This window comes from Accipiter gentilis, chromosome 2 (genome assembly GCF_929443795.1).
Source record: "Accipiter gentilis chromosome 2, bAccGen1.1, whole genome shotgun sequence".
Taxonomy (NCBI): Eukaryota; Metazoa; Chordata; class Aves; order Accipitriformes; family Accipitridae; genus Astur; species Astur gentilis.
Window position 1 is genome coordinate 54,999,142 of NC_064881.1, and position 19,311 is coordinate 55,018,452.

General features: G+C 46.4%; 1 protein-coding gene across 30 annotated transcripts in view; it reads left to right on the plus strand.

Moving 5' to 3' along the window:
* SCRIB (scribble planar cell polarity protein) overlaps window positions 1–19,311 on the plus strand; it is a 113,776-nt gene that overhangs the window by 19,607 nt on the left and 74,858 nt on the right. For 29 of the 30 annotated variants that reach the window (XR_007509737.1, XR_007509738.1, XM_049830097.1 and 26 more), the window contains exons 2-16: window positions 1,318–1,435; window positions 1,690–1,768; window positions 3,157–3,246; window positions 3,981–4,037; window positions 7,873–7,936; window positions 9,192–9,266; window positions 9,356–9,500; window positions 9,852–9,970; window positions 10,620–10,819; window positions 11,636–11,802; window positions 12,401–12,525; window positions 13,713–13,838; window positions 14,399–14,632; window positions 15,085–15,402; window positions 17,554–17,616. Coding sequence is in view for 28 of the 30 variants with exons in the window: in XM_049830097.1 (XP_049686054.1) it covers window positions 1,318–1,435; window positions 1,690–1,768; window positions 3,157–3,246; window positions 3,981–4,037; window positions 7,873–7,936; window positions 9,192–9,266; window positions 9,356–9,500; window positions 9,852–9,970; window positions 10,620–10,819; window positions 11,636–11,802; window positions 12,401–12,525; window positions 13,713–13,838; window positions 14,399–14,632; window positions 15,085–15,402; window positions 17,554–17,616 (1,980 nt within the window). In the remaining 2 variants the exon portion in view is untranslated. The remainder of the gene's footprint in view (window positions 1–1,317; window positions 1,436–1,689; window positions 1,769–3,156; window positions 3,247–3,980; window positions 4,038–7,872; window positions 7,937–9,191; window positions 9,267–9,355; window positions 9,501–9,851; window positions 9,971–10,619; window positions 10,820–11,635; window positions 11,803–12,400; window positions 12,526–13,712; window positions 13,839–14,398; window positions 14,633–15,084; window positions 15,403–17,553; window positions 17,617–19,311) is intronic. The other variant, XM_049829916.1, reaches the window with a different exon arrangement.

The following is a 19,311-nucleotide window of genomic DNA, read 5'->3' on the forward strand; positions in this document are numbered from 1 at the left end:
ATTACATCTTCTGTTGCTTACTGTAACTCCCTCTCTGCCTCTGGCATAGGACAGACAGGATGATTACATGGATTAGAAGTGGCTTCCGTGTGTCACTTTGTAGACCTGAGCTTGTTCCTAGCTTCATCACTACTTTCTTTTGCATCATGGGTTGAGTTATTAGCTGCTTAAGGTTTGGCCATCTAAAACTCAAAGTGTTAGAGGTGACTTAGAGCACTTGTCTGTGCTGTGGCAGAACCCAAGCACACAATCAGAGACACAGTGTTACTATGTGTGTGTGCAACAGTCTCTGCCTTTATCTATTTGTGGATTATGGGTAAACTTCTTAAAACTGTCTCATTTTCTGCAGTCTGTTTGTTATTCCCAGGCACCCTGAAATGATCCAGGAAATGCAGCAAACACCACAGCCTTGGTTTCCATCCTGTCTAGTATCCTATGTCTGACAATACTTAGAAGCATCTGTAAGATTTGTTCAGTTGATAATTATAGTATGTTGTATTTAGTAAACTTACTGAGAGGATGTTGGTGTCTAGAAAGAATATGATTGATGAATCTTGTAATTTACCATTTATATCTAATATAATTGCCTTCTGAGAATAAGGATAGGTGTGAAGAAAAGTTGGATGTTGTTAGACTATGAGACCTCTAGAGGTCCCTTCCAGTCAATACTTCTATGACTGTGGTGTTTCTAGAAAGGAATTTTCTTTTCTTCTCTAATTCTTTGTTACTTGGGCCATACAGATAGTTTGCCTCCTCCTTTTCTTTTCTGGTACGAGTGGCACAAACTGTTGTTCTAGGCACCTGTCACTGATGTTCTGACAAAATGTACTGTACGGCAGATGTGTGTTACAGCAGGGACAGGACTTTGGTCTGGAAGTCCCCTTATGTTTCTCCTTTGTTGGCTTCTGTGGACCAGACCCATAAACACTGTAGTGTCTGTGGGCAAGCTGCTTTATAGTGACTTCCTCATGATGATAGTATTCGAATGGCTAAGATGAACTGTTATCTTAGGAAACAAGGAACATCCATTTTGTATCCTACAAGGGAGGGAGAAGAGCAGTGGGATAATAGAGAAGTTAAATGAATCATCAAGGTAAATTCATTAAATGCCTTTCTTCTTTTACCCTTGTCTCTTGTAGACCTTAATCGGGGTTCTAATCTGTGCAGCAACCGCACTCTGAGGACCTCACCACGACAGAGGTTATGAGAGAAGGCAGTTGTCTTCTCCAGGGATGGATGCTCAGGTTTGCCCTGAGGTGAGAAGACAGGTTTCCCACAGAACTTCTGCTGACCCAGTTTTGTTCTCTCCTGTCATAGCCATTCTTTAGGCTTCTGAACCTGCGCAAGCTGGGTCTGAGTGACAATGAAATCCAGAGACTTCCCCCTGAGGTTGCCAACTTCATGCAACTGGTGGAACTGGACATCTCCCGTAACGGTAAGGTCAAAGCTCAATGGGGAGTGGGTGCCCCACAGCCCTGCTGCTCTCAGTGTAGCAGTACTACCTTGTGCACTCATGTTCTAGAAGAGGCAGTACCCTTTCACAGTCCTGCAGAGTGCTCTCGTGGGTCCGGAGCTAAGAAAATATGTTTGTCTTACTGTGTCTTAGGCTGTCACCAGTACCTGGTGTCCCATTTTCCACATGATAGGCTCTTCTCAAGCCTCTTTTTTTCTTTCATGTATTTTTTCCAGACATTCCAGAAATTCCTGAAAGCATCAAATTCTGCAAATCCTTGGAAATCGCAGACTTCAGTGGGAATCCTCTCTCCAGGTAGGAAGGCATATGCAACCTTTTGTCCAGCTGAGTATGAGAGTTGAAGTTCCTCATTCTCCCTAGCTTTCTCTGGTCTTCACCTTGTAATTGTCTTCCCTTGAAGTCAAGGCCTAGGATCACCCTGCCTTTGCCATGATGTCTGCTCTCCTGACAGGTGGAACACTCAGCATAGGGAAGAGCTGGTGTGTGCTCCCTCTTCTGCAGAGCCTATGGCTTGGGTTGATGAGCCTTTAGTCATACTGTTGCCACTGGTGTGAATGGTGAGGACTTTTGTCCTCTTGGAATAAGTTTGTTATTCCTTCCCCAGCCCTTCACCCTGGTGCACAAACCAGGATGGATGTGGACTCATTGTACTACAGAGGAATAGAGAAAGGCCTGCATGGTACCTTCTGCTCTCTGACAGTCAGTCCTTTTTGCTCTCTTTCTTATTTATAACTTAGGATGGCTGTCCTTTGAACTCTGTGTTTGGCCAGTTTCCCTGGTATCCCAGTGCTCAGAGCTATGTCCAAGAACAGGGCTCTCTGCCTTGTCTCTTCAGTCTTCTGTCTCTACAGCTCTTAATCCCTAATGTTTTGGGAATTTAAGTGTGGCTCCTCTGCCTTGGTGAACCATGCTTTCAGGTAGTGGTGTCTTGATGCATTGTCTGCCAGGGTCCCTGTAGATGCCAGTCTGACTCCATATGCCTGCTGCCCTTTGTGCTCCTGGGCAAGCACTGCACAAGTCACCCTTTAAATAGATTTAACTTTCTGCTTCCCTCTTGTGGTGCCAGACACTGCCAGAATGGGGCAAGCTTTCCAGCCAGTGACAATCCCTGTATCACAGGAATGACCACCACTTCTACGCTAGAAGTTATTTGTCAGAGTCTTTTTGCGTCCCAGAGTTATAAGATGTGTGTTGTGAGCAATGGGGCAGGGAAGCTCCAGGAACTGCCTGTGAACAGCAAAGCATTTCTCATTTTCACAGTCTCTCCCTGTTCTATTGCACCTTGGAGCTCTTATGATGATACTACTTGGTCCTGGGGAATGCTGCCATGTCATCTGCAGAAATATCCTTAGATGGGCATTTGGATTACTTGGTAGCCTTCCCTGCTTGCAAGTTTGAATGATGACATGGCATAATTTAGTCTGGGATTCATATTTGAATACTGCAGAGCCAAGTTTGCACACTTGGACATATAATGACTTTGGTGCAAGGGGGTATTGTTGTCTTGGAAATGGGGCATATCCTGGATCAGGAGCCAGTGTCAGAGTTGGTTGCTGCTCTTCTACTTTCCACATGTTGCTACCAATTGGGATAAGACTGGCTTTTGAGGGTTTTAAGTGAGGAATTTAGGGCTTGTTTTGTGCACAGAATTAATGGTGTTTTGTTCTGTCATGTTTTCACAGGCTTCCAGAGGGCTTCACACAGCTTCGGAGCCTCGGCCATTTGGCCCTGAATGATGTGTCCCTGCAGAGCCTCCCCAATGACATTGGCAAGTGAGTATGCACCCGTTCCTCATAATGGGGAGGAGGGGTGAGGTGGGGACGCCATGCTGTTTGGGTGGTGACACTAGCAGGACTTCGAGGGAAAGAGCATGCCATCCCAGTTATAGCTTGCCACTGTACTGAACATACTGTGTAAGGACCTCTAAGAATTATTCTTATTAAAAGACAAGCTTTCTAAAAAGGTTCCTTTCCTGGTCTCAGCTGCTTCTCCTCCTCTGTGGTCTGTGGGACAGGCAAGGAGTGCATCCAGGCTTCCCAAATCCTCTGTCTTCCCTTATTTTATGAGTGCCCATTTGCCCCTTTCCAAATAGGTGTGGTCTGTCCGATGATGTTGAAATGATTTATGCTGCTAGCAAATGGCCAAGGCAAAGCCCATGGGCTGCAGTGTCCCCACTATGGGATTTGGCTTTCTACACATGAGGGATGTTATCTTTTTGGACAAACAGTCCTGTATGTGATACCATGTTTCCTTGTCCTGAGTTTGGGCACAGTGTTGTTTCCCCATGATATTGCAATAAGCAGTCACCTTCATAAGAAGTCATTTAAGATCCTCTTTGTTTTTTGTTTTCCCCTGTCATCTCCATTCATGTGTACACATATACTCATGTATATGCATTCGTGGAGGTCATGAGGGGTGGTTCCATGGGAAGGGATATGAGCATCTCCTTGTATCCCTGAAGCCCCATTCAGTGAATCTGTCTTTCTTGCTCCCTTTTATCTTGCAGTTTAGCAAACCTGGTGACTTTGGAGCTACGTGAGAACCTTCTAAAGTCTCTCCCCACGTGAGTGTCTGTTTGTTGGCTTCAAGGAGTCTCCTGCCTGATCATTCTTACTGATTCCTCAGGGACTTGCTGTTTCTGTAGTACAGGCTCTAGCACTTTGCTTGGGAGGGCTCAAGGCTTTGCATAAATTAGCTGCAAAATTAGCATCTTGCTGGATTTCTGTAAATTGGGGTGAGGAGGGAGAGAGATGGTACAGGGCTTAGAAGGATGTTCAGTCTGCACTCAGCCTCTGTGTCAGGATTGATTTGGAATAGACAGGGTTCCATAAGAAAGCTGCTGGAAGTGGTGAGAACCATTTTTCCTGGAGAGGTGGAGCAGATGATGGATTCCTCTGGAAAAAGAGAGAAGAATGTACTGATGTGGGTATAGGAAGTTGTATACAGTGATGTTCATAATTTGAAGAGCAGCAGAATACGGCTGAAGATACATTTTGCTTCTGACATCTTTGTTTTCTTGGGTACCCTGTCTGGTTGTTCTGGCTGAGCAGTTTGTAGGAATGGGTGGGATAACTGGCTTTCCTGCAGCAGACAAAAAATAAGCCAGCAAGAGAGAAGAGGTAAGTCTTGTTAAAAGTTTCAGAGAGTTAGGGACAGAGATGAATTCCTGATAGAGGATCTGGTTGGTACAGCTGATGCTATCAGGTAGATAGGATGTGGAGAACTAATGAGTCTGTATGTTAATCTCTGGTTTGAAGCCCTTAAGAGTTGTTTATTGAGTTTTCTAACCTACATTAGTGCTGTCAGCTTTTTTTCTGCCTGCTTATCCATCCAACTGATGATTTCCCCAGTCTTCCTTGAATATATGTTGGAAGGGATTCTACCTGACTTCTTTTTGAATAGCAGTGTGTTTTGGGGCCACACAAACTCCTCAGTGAATGTGTGAAGCATGCAACTATTGTCACCTTCCCCAGTGCCCTCTTTACTATTCATGGCAAGTATTCAATTTGGCTACCTGTACTTAGCCCTGTTGCTCCTGTGCTTTATTTAAAAAAGAGGGCAAAGGAGCATCTGATGATACAGTGTTCAAACAAGGCTTTGAGACTCTAAGCAGCTAGGGCTTTAGTCTTGCTTCTTCTGTGATGGCCATGCCTCCCTCACTGTGAGATGTTGCTTTGACTCAGGCATATGCTCTTCCTGATGGTTATTTTCCTCTGGGACCTGCAAGTCCAGGCTTTGTATGACATCAGTTATATCTGCTTGTAGAATTCATGTGTCAACTTTGACCCAGAGGACAAGACACTTCCAAAAAGGAGCTGAAAGAGTCTGCACTGCGCAGTTCCCAGGCTTCACATCTGGTCATTACACAATGTAGAAGCATAGTTCAAATTAACACTGTCATCTTGTCTCTGATGCCAAAGTCACTGGATCTTTTCTGCACAGAATTTATCAGCATTGACACCCTGTCACAGAAAGGCAATATTAAGAGACCAGCTGAGGTGGCCCCACATGGAATATAGCCACAAGGGAGAACCTGAGAGCCAAAGCTTCTTATGCCAGGTTGAGAACAGGCAAGCAGGAGAAGTTTGGGTCCTGGTGTTGGGACCCACTGCTCTCTGTTCCATGTGTTCTTTGTGTTCATACAGACAGGTACCACCACTGTGATACACCATATAAATGAAGAGGTGCAATAGCTACATCCAATGTTGGGCTTTCAAACCGCAGTGAAGAATTGTCCCAATGGCTTTTCACCACCTAGGAACCAGCAAGTATCTGGAGTTTGAGAATTCAGTCTGTGACCAAACCCATATGGTTTCTGGGGAGATATCTCATGCCTAGTGCTCCCTTGTTTCCCTATGTTAGATTTGTATGCCATCCAGCAAGATACTTGTAGCATGCTATGAATTGGGTTTTTTTCCTCTGAAAGATAAGTCCAGGCTTGATAATCATTCTGCAGTACAATTCCAGCTTCTTTTCATCTTTTCCTAATTCCCCAGATTCTACTTTTGGATGATTTCCAAAAGTAGAAGAGGATCTTGAAGGCCAAGGCAATTTCACCAGATACGCCAGTCAAATATGAGATTGAAATCAATGGCTAAAGAAATTTCAGTGGTACTGTCAGGTACTTCACCCAGGTCTGAAGCTCTTGTACTTAGTCTGGTTGCAAATTGTGCCCAAGAACAGCTCTAAACAAGTCCAAGTAATCTTGTCAAAGAGTAGCATGACTTACCAAAATGGATAATGCTTTCATTTTTTCGAGGTTATTGAACCCAGTAGGTAGATGGGCTTCAATACTGTGAATTTGTGACTGCATAATGCATCAGTGTCCTTTTGATTTTTGTTGTTGTTGAGCTCCTTAAAAGATTCAGCTTGCAATGACCTTTACTTGTCAAAATTTAATTTAATTGGTTAGTCTTCTGTCGTCTGCTGAGTTCTGAAACAGTTCATCTTGTACAGCTGATTATCACTCCTCATCTCTCCCATGCAGATGGGATGCAGCTTGCCAATAATTTAGGTCTTGTTGATGTATTCTCACAGAGTAGCGGAGGGTGATCTATACTGAGGCATTTTGCAAGACCTCATATATCAACATGGATTCCACAGCTCACTTGTCCCTATTTTGGGAATTCAAACCATGAAGGTGTGAAGGGACGGTCAAGGCTGCTTCATCCTTCAGAGAAGTCAAAGAGCAAATGTACACTCATAATGAGAGACTGCTGTACGACAGAATTCTTTTGATGATCCTGTTGATAAACCTTTGCTTGAGTTAATACAGTATCTCAAAATCCACCACTGCCTAAGGTAAAAACTTGGTTTTCCTGTGTAGCCCAAATATTTTTATAGTCTGGCCCAGTTAAGACAGAACTCTTTTGTTGCTTTCTCACAGATTTGCAGCTCCCAACTTCCTTAGTTTGGATGGCATTGAGATGTATAGCTCTATTTCCAGAGAAATATAGTGATTTCTATATTAGGACAATTTCTTATGAAGAGAATAAAAAGAACTGAAGACCCTCCCTACTGGGGAAGTGGTCGGGGCTGAGACGGCAATTCTGCCCTAGTGTAAAGTGAGAGACAGCAACCCCTGTTTGGGGCAGTGGGAGTTGGAGTTGATGGAGTAGGACTGAGAGCTGAGGACACATGAATACCTGGGCTATGTCAGAAGCACCGAATCCTGGTTTTGTGGGGCTGTAGACTGCAGGCTTTTATATCACCAGGTCATAATGTGTTTGGATACTTGGGGCACATCCTTGGACCACCAGTGTTGACAGGCTTTGGTTCCCATGAAAGCTTCTTGCAGTATCTTGCCTAGTGAGCTTCTTGTCTGTATGTCTTGACCTCTTCTGAGACGTCATGCCAGTGTTGTCTTTCCCTTTCTCTTACGCAGCATGGGCATCCTATTCAGGGAAACTGAGGCTGTTGAATTTGTCATTCCTGCCTCTCCCTGCAGCTGTGCTTCCCTTGCTCCCCAAATATGTATTGTCCTCTGCTGACTCTCTTCTGTTATCTGTTAGTCTGTGCCCAGGTCCCCATCCTTGCTACAAAAATGGGCAGCAATGTTAAGGTGTGGCTTGTCATCTGTCATGTTTTTGCTCAGAGTATTTTACGGTGGGAGGGGGAGAACGTAAATTGGTGACAGCGTGGAAACTGGCCACTTTGGCAGTGCTGGTGCTACTGAACCCAATTGCCCGGTGCAGGTGGTCTGGCCTGGGGAAAGGTACCCACTCCCCTAAACCGCTTGGTTCAGAGGGACTATGAAAAAGGTCAGAATTGCCCCACCTGTTTCAGGAGTTATTAAAAACTATGTAATTTGTGAGATGTGTGTCCCAGATGCTAACCTTCTATTCCTTCTTTCTTTCTCCCCCCCCTCTCTTCCCCTCTCTACTCTTTGTATCTTGCAGTTCACTGTCCTTCCTTGTCAAGTTAGAACAGTTGGATCTTGGTGGCAATGACCTGGAAGTACTGGTAGGTGAGGGGTGCTGGGGAGGGAATATGGGTGGTTGGTAGGGGCAGAACCCTGTACCTCTGTGGAAGCAAGTGGTTTTTCATCTGAAATGCAAAGAAATAGACCCACAGGTTGTTTGGGAAGATTCTGATCTGCCCACCATGGCTTAGTCATTGTTCCCAGAATAATGTTCTCTTCATGTGTTGACTCTTGTCTTGCTTCCTGCTGTCCTCATGCACAGCTTCCTCTGCTCTTTCCAAGCACTTTTGCTCTGGGATGTTAATTCTTGCTATCTAGCTGCCTAAGGATCTTCCTTTCCAGTGAGACTCTTCCTTTCTCTTCTGTGTTGCACTGCCCCCAGCTGTTGTTTTTCACTTCTGCTAGGCCAACTTTCTGCCTTTCTCCTTTGTGATTTGATTTGTCTACTGCAAAGTGCAGGACCATTCCATGTTGTTCCTGGCAGTGAACTCAGCCAAACATGGGGTGTGTGCCCTCTGGACTGGGGTGCATCCATGGAGGGCTCTGAGTTGTAAGTATGCTGAGAGCCAGTGCACAGTCTCGAAATCCTGCTTGTCTTGACATTCAGGGACCTCTGGTGATATTCTTTAATTTTGCAGCTATGGATTAAGCTGTTACTGAATCCTGCTCTTAATGTTCTGGAATGGTTTTTGGCAGAAAGCCATCTAAAGTGGGAGGCAAAGGAGTTCCTGCAGCTTGCTACGCACAAGGCTGCAGCTTACTTGTGAGAACAGTTGTCTGACATGTGAACCACACTCTAGTGGTGCATTAACTCCAAACCCAAATGCTAATCAGCGTGTGTGGTGTTTGTGGAGTGATGCTATGAATGTATGTATACTATTGCTGATGGTGCTGCTCTATCATGTTGAGTTGGCCAGTGTTATCCAAATGTTTGTTTTCATGTCTGAGAGGAGGAAGAGGAGAAAGACTAATTTCTTCCGTAAGGCCAGAATTTCCAAAACCCTGTTTAGTTCTTGCCTTGCCTGCTACCAGACAGTCCTTGCTGTTGTCTTCCATGTTTCCTGTTGGGACCTTCTGCAGCCAGTATGCCACCCCAGACATTTCCAAACACATGTGCTGCTATATTGTGGCACACCAACACGTTCGCTTCATAAACCATTTGGTGAATGGTTCTAGGAGGTGCGAAAGCAATAACAATGTCTAGTTTTGCAGAGGTGTGGTGTGATTTGTAGCATCCTAGAGCAGCTTCTCCCCTGTGGAAGGGAGTGATGCTATTACTGTCCTGCTCTGTTACAGCCAGATACTCTGGGAGCGCTACCAAACCTGCGTGAGCTTTGGTTAGACCGGAACCAGCTCTCAGCCCTGCCTCCAGTGAGTACCTGTTCAGGGCCATTGATTCACCACTTTGTTCCCTTCCTCAGCTGCTCCCTCGAGCCATAGCGTCTCCTTTCTGATTCTAGGAGCTGGGCAATCTCCGCCGCTTGGTCTGTCTGGATGTGTCAGAGAACAAACTGGAGCAGTTGCCCAACGAGGTCAGTGGGCTAGTAGCACTGACAGACTTGCTCCTGTCACAGAACCTGTTGGAATGCATTCCGGATGGGATTGGTGAGTATTGCAGGATGGGGAGCAGTGCAGGACTTCACTGCCTTGGCAGTGCTCCTGGCAGGGGGGCTTCAGGCAAGATTGTATGTAACAAGGTATTAGGGCTTGATGGACATAGTCGCAATAGTTGAGTGCAGAAGTAGTAGATGATACTGGTGAGCAGAACTCTACGGGATGAGTTCAGGTTCTTGATCTGCATAATGCTCAGATGAAACCTGTGAACAAGGCTGGTGGGGAAGAAAGGTAGTGCCTGTATTCTTAGGTTACATAATCCCTGATGAGAGGCCAGATGAACGTAGACCAGCATCATTTTCTCTGTGGCATAGTTCACACCTAGCTTGTTGCCCTGGCCAGGTCAGCTGAAGCAGCTCTCCATCCTCAAGGTGGACCAGAATCGGCTGACAGAGGTGACAGAGTCAATTGGGGACTGTGAAAATCTGTCAGAACTCATCTTGACAGAGAACATGCTGACAGTAAGTACACCAGCAGCCATGCTGCCTCTCCTGTGCTGTTCAGTTTAGCCACATGCTAGGGATCTTTTCCCACCTTCTGGCCTCTGAGCCGTATTCCTGAGCGTGCTCCAGCTGCTCTCCCTTCAGCTGCTTTGATGCACAGGGTTTCACTTAGCTCACAGGCTCTTGAGAAGACCCTGGTGGAAGCTGCTTTCTCTTAATGTTTTTTTTTTTCTCTGAAAAATTCTCTAGGATAGCTAGGATGCTGGCTCTAGGATAGCCAGTCCTGAAGCCCATCCAATCTGATGGGAGCAGGACTACATCAAAAGCTGCGTTTGGCGAGGGGCCTTGGACTAGTGTAATTTAAAATGGCCCTGCTCCAAACTGCTCATGATTTGATCGTTAAAACCCAAGCATTGGGAATGGACGGAAGAACAGGAAAATACTTGACTAGTGGTGTTCTGAGTGTGCTGTGCTGAGGTGAGGAGTTGGCATGTAGCAGTCTAAGCCAGAGGAAAAATCTGTCCCAAAGTTGTAGTGAGAACTTTATTAGCAATGTGTATGTTAGGTCAGAATGCAGGTTTTTTTCCCCAGATAGAGGGCTTTATGCCTTTATACCTTTATTCTACTGCTCTTCTCTTTTGCAACTACTGATTCATCTGCTTCCTAGGCCTTACCAAAGTCCCTTGGCAAGCTGGCCAAGCTGACAAACCTGAACGTGGATCGGAACCGGCTAACATCCCTTCCAGCTGAGATTGGAGGCTGTGCCAATCTGAATGTGCTGTCCTTGCGAGACAATCGCCTGGCCCTCCTGCCACCAGAGCTTGCCAACACCACTGAGCTTCACGTCCTGGATGTGGCCGGGAACAGGTCAGCAGCAGGAAGGGTAAACAGGCTTGTAGGCATGTTCTGGAGGAGGCTGCTGTGAAGGAGCAGCATGGGCTGGGCCCTGGTGTGTTTTGGGAGACACTGGATCTGTGCTTATCCCAGGATCCACTGTTTGGAAAAGCCCAGACTGGCTGCTTAGGGCTCTGGAAAGAGGGCATGTCTCTATCAAGCTTTGCCTGTTAAGCCCTTCTCTGTGTTTCTTGAATTCAGGGTAGAACTAGTGCAGAAGCAGGGGGGCATTTTGCCATTTGTGGAATAAAGATCAGGGGAAATCCCTGGTCCACTGTCTTCCTTCCTGCAGATTTTGTAGTTTGTGTCATCAGTCCTCAGGTGATTGGTGCCAAAGCCTTGTTTATGATGTGCATAACCCCACAGAGTGCAAATACCTGTGATCTATTCTGAAAGATTCTGCACATTTTAGCTGCAGTTCTGTTAGCTGAGGCTAGTATTTTTTGTAGCAGTTGGAAGCTGACCAGAGCTTCTGTTTGGAACACTCCCTGTATACTGGTCCATGAAAGCATAATTTTTCTGTCTTCAAACCCCTCTTCAAAGTTCACCATTTTCACATAGTTGATGGGAGTTGTCCTCTGCTAAAAACTGGTGAGGGTGGATTACTGGAGTCCAGTCTGTGGCTGTAGCAGAGCCATATGCAGCATGAGCCAGCTGCTTCAGTGTAAGAGTGAGGGATCCTGCAGTGGCTTGGCTCTGTCCTTCTCCAATGCAGGTGAGGCTGCAGCTGAGTTGAAGTTCCTTTGTTACCAAGTAAGTTTAACCAGCAGTTCTTCTTTTCTTTTGCAGACTGCAGAACTTGCCATTTGCTTTGACAAATCTTAACCTGAAAGCCCTATGGCTGGCAGAAAATCAGTCCCAGCCCATGCTGAAATTCCAAACAGAGGATGATGAAAAGACAGGAGAAAAAGTTCTCACTTGTTACCTTCTTCCCCAGCAGCCCTCTCCTAGCCTAGGTAAGAGACTGCATTATGAATGCTGTTTGCAGTGCTGTGTAGTCTGGAGAGTGCTGTAGGGAAGAGGCCCTAAACCTTCTTGTCTGCTTGGTTGGCCTGCTCTTTACTGTGATACCTGTAGCAGACCTAGGCTTCTGAATGGCTGGTGGCAACTTTCCAAGGCAGAGATTGTTAAAACTGAGAAATTGCTTATCTGCCAAGTGGTAAAGAAGCTGCAGCCTAGTCTTCAAGTCTTCTGCTTTGATCTATTGACCGAGTAGTTCATTCATTGTCTGTGAAGTTTTCTTTCTGTCATGATGATGTTCTTGTGTCAATACTTCTGATTCGTGCCTTAATCCTTTTTTCTTAGCTCTTGGGTAAGGAGTGCTAGAGCTGAACCATTCAGGTCCTTTTGTAGAGGCTGCTATAGAAATGGTGGGAGGCGTACAAGAGGGGACAAGATCTGGAAGCTACATCCTTTGTCCTCAAGGCCTCTATGGTTTGATGCCATGGGCAGATATAACAGAAGTGCCCTAGTGGGTTGAGAGCTGTCTTTCATCCAAGCCTAAAACCCTGCTCGTTCAGAAAGTAGCTCCCACTGTGTTATCTTTCTCCGCAGAGAATCTTTTGCAGAACAGTGTGGATGAGAGCTGGACGGACACCAATTTAAACAGAGTCAGTGTGATTCAGTTCCTGGATGAACCGAAAGTAGATGATGAAGAGGAGTCTGGAGCTGAGAGACGGGTAAGAAGAGTTTCTGGAGGCTTGTTAGCTCTCTATGGAAACATAGGCACAATCTAAACTTTTTTTCCTAAGATGGGGAGCCATTCGTGTTTCACCTTGTAATACACCTGCAGACATGTACAATACTTTTGCAGTCCAGAGGGCATTTGGTGCCCTGAGGAGACAAGCAGGTATGAAAGATCATTCCCTGAGAGCCTTTGTGCAGATCCTCATTTTGACTGCTGTCCCGTGGGAGTTGAGCTGTACCTGCTAACCTGTCCATGGAGCATTTGGGTGGTCTAGAGATACTAATAGTCAGAGCACTGTCAGGACTGGATTTTAGTTGACCCCCTTCATGAGGAAGAGCTGCGCAGCCAAACTCGAGCCAGGCAATCTCCACCCCTCCAAGCATGGAGCCAGATGCAAGCCCATGTTGTGGAGTATCGTATTACTAAAGTAGCTAAACACTATAGACAGCCAGCCTCAAAAACTATGGAAGATCATTTTGCTTTAATTGCAGATGCAAAGGGTAGGATAAAAGTTTCAGTTTTCAGCAAGCACTCTATTGGTTTAGATCTCCTGCAGGACTTTCTCCCCTTTTTATGTTGTGGAGAGAGATTCTCTGGAGATCTGAATCTTTCTAATAAATTGTATTTGCATCTGTCCTTGCAGCACGTGTATGCTGCTGGTGTTTGGAGGGGTTTTTTTTTGGGGGGGGGCGTTTTTGATTGGTTTTAACATTTTTATTAATTTTAGAATACTGTTTTTCTTGACTCTTAGCTGGGCTGAAACTAGGTAAGCATCACAAATTCTGGTAGCATACAGGCTTGTCAGACATGTTAAGAAACACCAGAGGGATTAAGATGTTCTACCCCTGTGTTCCTTTAGGGGTTTCTGTGTTAATAGTTTCATGTTTACTAAGCCTGAAGCACAATTTAAAACTTCACATCTCTATAATTCCTCCCAATCCCTCTATCAGATGGAGAGCAGAATAATATCCGAGAGAGAACTGATAAATGTTCTCTGCCTCCATTTCTTCCTTCTTCCCAGTTGCAGGCTATAGTAGTGGAGATGCCCAAACCAGATCCTGCAATGTGACATTTAGGTCATGTCCAGCTGGGGCTCTAGCACTCTGATAAAACATGTTATTTGAAGTGGCTCAGTCTTGAGGCATGGCACGTGTTGCTCTGAGTGTTTTTCTTTGGTAGGGCTTACAGCGCAGAGCAACTCCTCATCCCAGTGAACTGAAGGTTATGAAGAAAGTGATTGAAGTTCGGCGCAATGAGGTGTATGCTGCAAAGCCTGATGCAGACCTGAATTCTCCTAACTCAGAAGTGAGTGCTGTTCACTAAGTGGATAACCATAGAGAACATGTAGTGGACTTGGGGAATGGGGAGGCAGCGTGTGTAAGCTGGGCAGAAAGAACTTGCTTTTGGGAAAGATTGGAAGGGATTGAGCATGGATTACCTGGATTCCAAGGGTTGGAATCTGTGTTGTGGTGTCAGCTGGGACCACTGAGATAGAGCAGGAGATGTAGCCAGGTGACAGAGAACAGCGTAAGGGGAATTGTGTGCATTGGTACCACTTTTGTCATAACACAGGGAGAGGAAAAGAAGGTTCTGATATTCCCAGTACAAAATGATGGGAACGGAGTGCTCAGAGGAGGCATCTTGCTGCCCAGGTGTGTGATACTAAGAATAAATGCATACACAGCTGGCGGAACAGGGGTGGACCTAGGTGAGATGCAGCCAGCTTGTCAGGGAAAACAGGGGGCAGCCTGAAGAAAAAGCTGGTTCTGTTGGTACTGGTTCATGCCCCACCTCACACCAGTCACTCTACATTGCTCCATCTGCTGCTTTGGTTTCCATCTTGACTTTTACAATCATCTTCTCAGGAGAAGAGGCTGAGCGCCATGTCAAATCGCAGTGAGGACTCCCACCTTTCCAACAGCACTGCCTCTGCTGACTTTAGGGTAGAGGAGCAGGGAGAGGAGGGAGAGAGGAGCTGGCCAAATGGGCAGGTGCCTGAGATGCAGGAGCTGGAGAAGGAGGCAAAGCCCAGAGCTGAAGAGGAGCATAAGGAAGCTGCTGACCAAGAGGAGGAAGATGTGGAAGTGGAATACAATGAGGTAGGAGCCTAGAAACTGCAGCAGGGTCGTGATAAAAAGCAGAAGGACTTGAAAGTTTCAGAGAAAATGGTAAATGGATGTACAGTGTGTGATTTGGGCATCACTGGAGGCAAATACAGGCTGTGGAAGCCAAGTGCAAGTAGAGATTCAGGCAGCCTGTGGGAGCTGGGTCCATGGGAGACTAGGAAGGACAGTGTGGGAGCCAGACAGGGACTATGGGAATATCAGGGTTACAGGTTTGAGTGCCCTAAATCCCTGGAGCTGACAGAAGATGTGTCTGGGTGAAGGAGTCAATATGGAAAAAGGCAAGTATGGTGAAATTTTAACATGTATTCCTGCATTTTCTTTAGCATAAAAGCAGCAACACTGGCTTTGCCTGTGTTGGTAGTGGGGGAACAGCAGGTTCTGCACTACCTGAGGTTCACAACCTTTCTGGGGCTTTGCCATTGTAGCCCACTGTGCACTTTGCTGAGGACACACTAATACGGAGTGAGGATGAGGATGAAGATGAAGAGCGACCATTCCCAGTGGAGAAACAGAGGCTTATTCGCAAGGACACACCCCATTATAAGAAACACTTTAAGATAACTAAACTGCCCAAGCCAGAGGCAGTGGTGGCACTCCTGCAGGGACTGAACAGTGATGGAGTCCCCAAAGAGGAAGAGGAGTTAGGAGGCTGCAATAACAACACAGAGCCTGAGGATCAGGAGGAAGCGTGGGATGAGGATGACAGAAAGAATGGAGCTTTATCTGCTCAGCCATCAGTGAAGGTAAGGTCTTGTGGGGACGGGGGAAGGTCAGAGGGGTGCCAGACCTCCCTTCTGCTAATTTGAACTACCAACCAGGTTGATGTGGTACCAACAAAAATGTTGGCAGGAGGCTCCGGCACTTCAGGAGAGATATGCTGAGGGTGGGAGAGCTGAAGTTCATTCTGGGGCTCATATGATTGTCCACGAGCTGTGCTATGTTGCTTATGTCTGACTCCTTGCGCTGTATCCAGATTCTTGCACCCATTATGTGTGATGTTGTGTTCTGTGCTGCAGGAACAGTTCTTTTGTCACATCACTGACGGGTTCTTCCATTCCTTTCAGTCGCCTCCTTGCTTGCTGGTTGTTGCACCCCATTTGCAACAGGATGAGCTTTATCCCTGGATGTATCTAATCTCAGGCTTATGTTCAGGCTGCTTACACTTGTTTTTCTGCCACAGTGCTTCCTGGAGAGGAGTGGATAGTGAGAGCAGACAGGAGCATGCCCTTCCCGTTGGTTCCACCCTCTGCCTGCCCCAGCGCAGATGCAGTCTGATGAAGTGTGCATTGGGATTTAGGGGAACTTATGCTCTGGAGTTTTGCCATTGCCATGGGGCCATGATGGGCCTTTCTGGTTATGCTGGGGGCTGATGAGATATGAGGTCCTTGGCTCTACTCAGCTGAATCGCCACATTTGGTTAGGGACACATAGAGATTCTTGCTTGAGGAAGATCCTCTCAGTGGAATAAGAATATACTGATGAGGGACACTGCATGAGGTTAGACCAGTTCTTAATGAAGTTGGTGTGATGATTTTGTGAGGTGTATTTGCCAGGCAGGGATTAGGATGTAGCTGAATCGTCATCATACACCGACAGATCTCATCAGTGAGGTGTGAGTCTCTGAACTGGTGGAAGATGCTGGAGTCAAACCTGTTCTTGCTGTTACCACATACGCTCCAGACTGTTGGGATCGTTTCCACCCCACACTGGAGTTCAGATTGCTTAGGGGAAGGTTCTTGCACTGAAGTTAGCTTTGGAGCCTTTCTTTCAGTGGATGCTTGCCTTGCTGTATCTAAGCTGATAAAGCTTGTCCCTTGCTCCCTAGGGATGATTTCCTTACTGTTTGAGAAGTTCTTCAGAATGAAAAGAAGTTGCTGCTGCTTGTAAGAATGTGTGAAGCCATCTTGAGTCCCCTTCATCCAAGAGCTGCCATACTTGGGAAATGCCCTCACCCAAAAAGCTTATTTTAGTTAGGGACTCAAAAGCTGTGGATGCACTGACCCATTGGTAAAACCTGTAAAGTCTACATAGATGTTGAGACCACAGGTTTGGTGTTATTTATCAGAAAGTTACCTTTGTTATCGGCTAAGCCTTCTGCCTGGAAATCACAGTTTTCCTTTTGTGGGGCTGAGTTGGATGCCTGCTCCATGAAGGGAGATTTATTAGCTTGCTTCCTGAGCTGCCTTTGAGAAGTGGGAATGCAGGGAGCAGTGTCCCTGTGCAGTGGAGATTCAAGTAAGAGGTGCTGCATGCATGCATTGAAGAAGGTAGGACAGGGTGTGCAGAAGGCTGAATCCTCAAACCAGAGGGTTTTTTTGAAAAGACAGTTGGTTTTCAAGAGAAATTCTAAGGTTTCCTTCATTTGGGAGCAGGATCGCTGGGTGTCTGGCAGGATGCACTGTTCCACCAGAGGCTCCTTCCTTTGCAGGAAGGACCAATGCAGTTTGATTTGGGATTGCTTCATTCCTGTGCAGCAGCTGGGTGGCACCAGAGGTCCCTTTGTGCTTTTCTCCTGTGTTGTTTAATCCTTCTTCACTGAATGTCTTGGTACAGAGAGGATAAAATCAGTTAATAGTGTTCAGCTTGTGAGCTTGGTGGTCACAGCCTCAGAGTGCCAACACAGACAAAATATGGCCTTAAAGATGCAGCTTCCAGTTAGCTGGGCCACAGAGCGCTGACACTCTGCATGTTGTGAGCCCTGGGAGCAGCCCTGTCGCTGGTACTTGCTGGTAGGTGGTAATCAGGAGTGGCGTGAGTGGGGTCTGCTCTGGTGCTGTGTGGCAGACCTATCGGAGTGGTGTGCATTTGTGTGTTGGGTGGTGGTGGTAGTGGTGGCGGGTTTGGTTTATGCTCCACTAATCCGCATGCCTCTTTGCTGGTTCCTGTCCTAACAGGGGGTGTCGTTTGATCAAGCCAATAATCTGCTGATTGAACCTGCTCGCATTGAGGAGGAAGAGGTCTGTACCACTCCTACTGTTCTCTCTCTGCCAAAAATCATTCAGTCTGCTTGATTTGCTTCCCAGGCTCACCCATTGTTGTAGGGGAAACTCTGATCTCTCTGGGTCAAGTGGCTTCTGGACCTGACTGATCACAAACACACAATGATTGTTTCTTCCCCTGCTTTCACCTCCTTTCCCTACTTTTCCATACCTGAGGTGAGAATGGCTGCTGCAGATCAGGAGTGAGATGGAAGAAATTTAAAAAAAATAAAGCAGGCTGAGGTGGAAAGTTCAGTTCCTATTTGCTGTGCACTGAGGAAAGAGAAGGTGGAAGAAAATAAATGCATATTTCTGGCAGTGGTGGGTAACCCTGAAGGAGTAGAGGCCTCAGGAACCTGTGAAGTGCTGTGTATGACCCTTTGGGAGAGGGAGGAGGATCTAACTCAGGACACTGTGCATGAGAAAGGTGAACTGGAGCTAATGATTTGTGCATTTCACGCAACCCCCCTGTAGAATCCCCTCAAGTCTTCAGATGCAGCACTTTGGGTTGTCATAAAGGGGCAGGTAGCACTCGAGAGTCCATAAAGCCCCTGGCACATGTATGGTGTTCTATGCCAAAGTTTAAAGTCCCATGTCTTGCTGCGCCTTAGCTCATCCTCTGACTATGATTAACTTCCTGAATTTGTTTCCAAGTTTTCAGTAGGCTTGCCTGATTCTGTGGGTCAGTGGGCTTTCTGCAGGCAGTGTTTCCAAGGAATGGTTGGAAGCAGAGTGCTACTGTCACAAGGCAGAAACTGTTGTCAGTACTAACGGCTTGCATGAAGGTTTCTTCCCTCAGGACAGTACAATGGTACCAGTGCTGGCCTAGGTGTGTCTGTGAACTTGGCTCTTTGCTACTCCTTCAGTTGTAAAATGGAGGCTTTTCTTTCTTGGTTTTGGAGTAAGACTTTCTGGGAGGGAGGTGGCAAATACTTGCCACTTGAAGCGAAACCTGTTAGTGTGTCCTAAAGATTTCTCCATCGTAGCTCTAGATCACTGAAAAACATATTAATATTTCTTGCATTTCTCTTTTGCATAGCTCTTCTGTTACTCAGAGGCAAAACTGAGTATAGCCAGGTGCTTCCTGATCCCTCATTTGGGAAATCGCTGCTCTTGGTCGTCTTTCCAGCTCTTAGACATCATGTTCCATTTGCAGAGTTTTCTTGCTTCTCGAGGTGTAGTGGCCCAGGAAACCTCAGTCTTATAGTCTTGTCTTGGGAAACAGTCTGCTTGCCTCTTCCTCAGCTCCTGCCCGTGCTCCACCTGCATCTGATGGAAGCGCCTAGAACTTCTCCGTGATGGCTGGAGAGGGTAGCTGGTTAGAGGCCCCAGGTTTGCTCTGGTGTCCCTGCAGTGCAGCCTCCTTTGTGCAGGTCTGTTCCCTCACTGTAAAGAGCAACGTGGTAGTGCAGCTCCCAAGGACAAGCATACTAGGGATCCACCAGACGGGTGGTGATAGCTGAAGTCACCTCAGAGAAGACCAGCTTTGGGAAGCAGTTGATTGTCCTACAGCTCTGGGGGAATGCTCAGCTCAGTGGATGGTTGCTGACCTCTCCAGTCAGTGATACTCTGTCATTTTAGTAGAATCATGCCAGACACCTACCAGGACTGCAGCTCATGTGGAAGATTCAGTCTCCAGAATCATCAGTGACAACAAACTGTGGGATTCAGGCT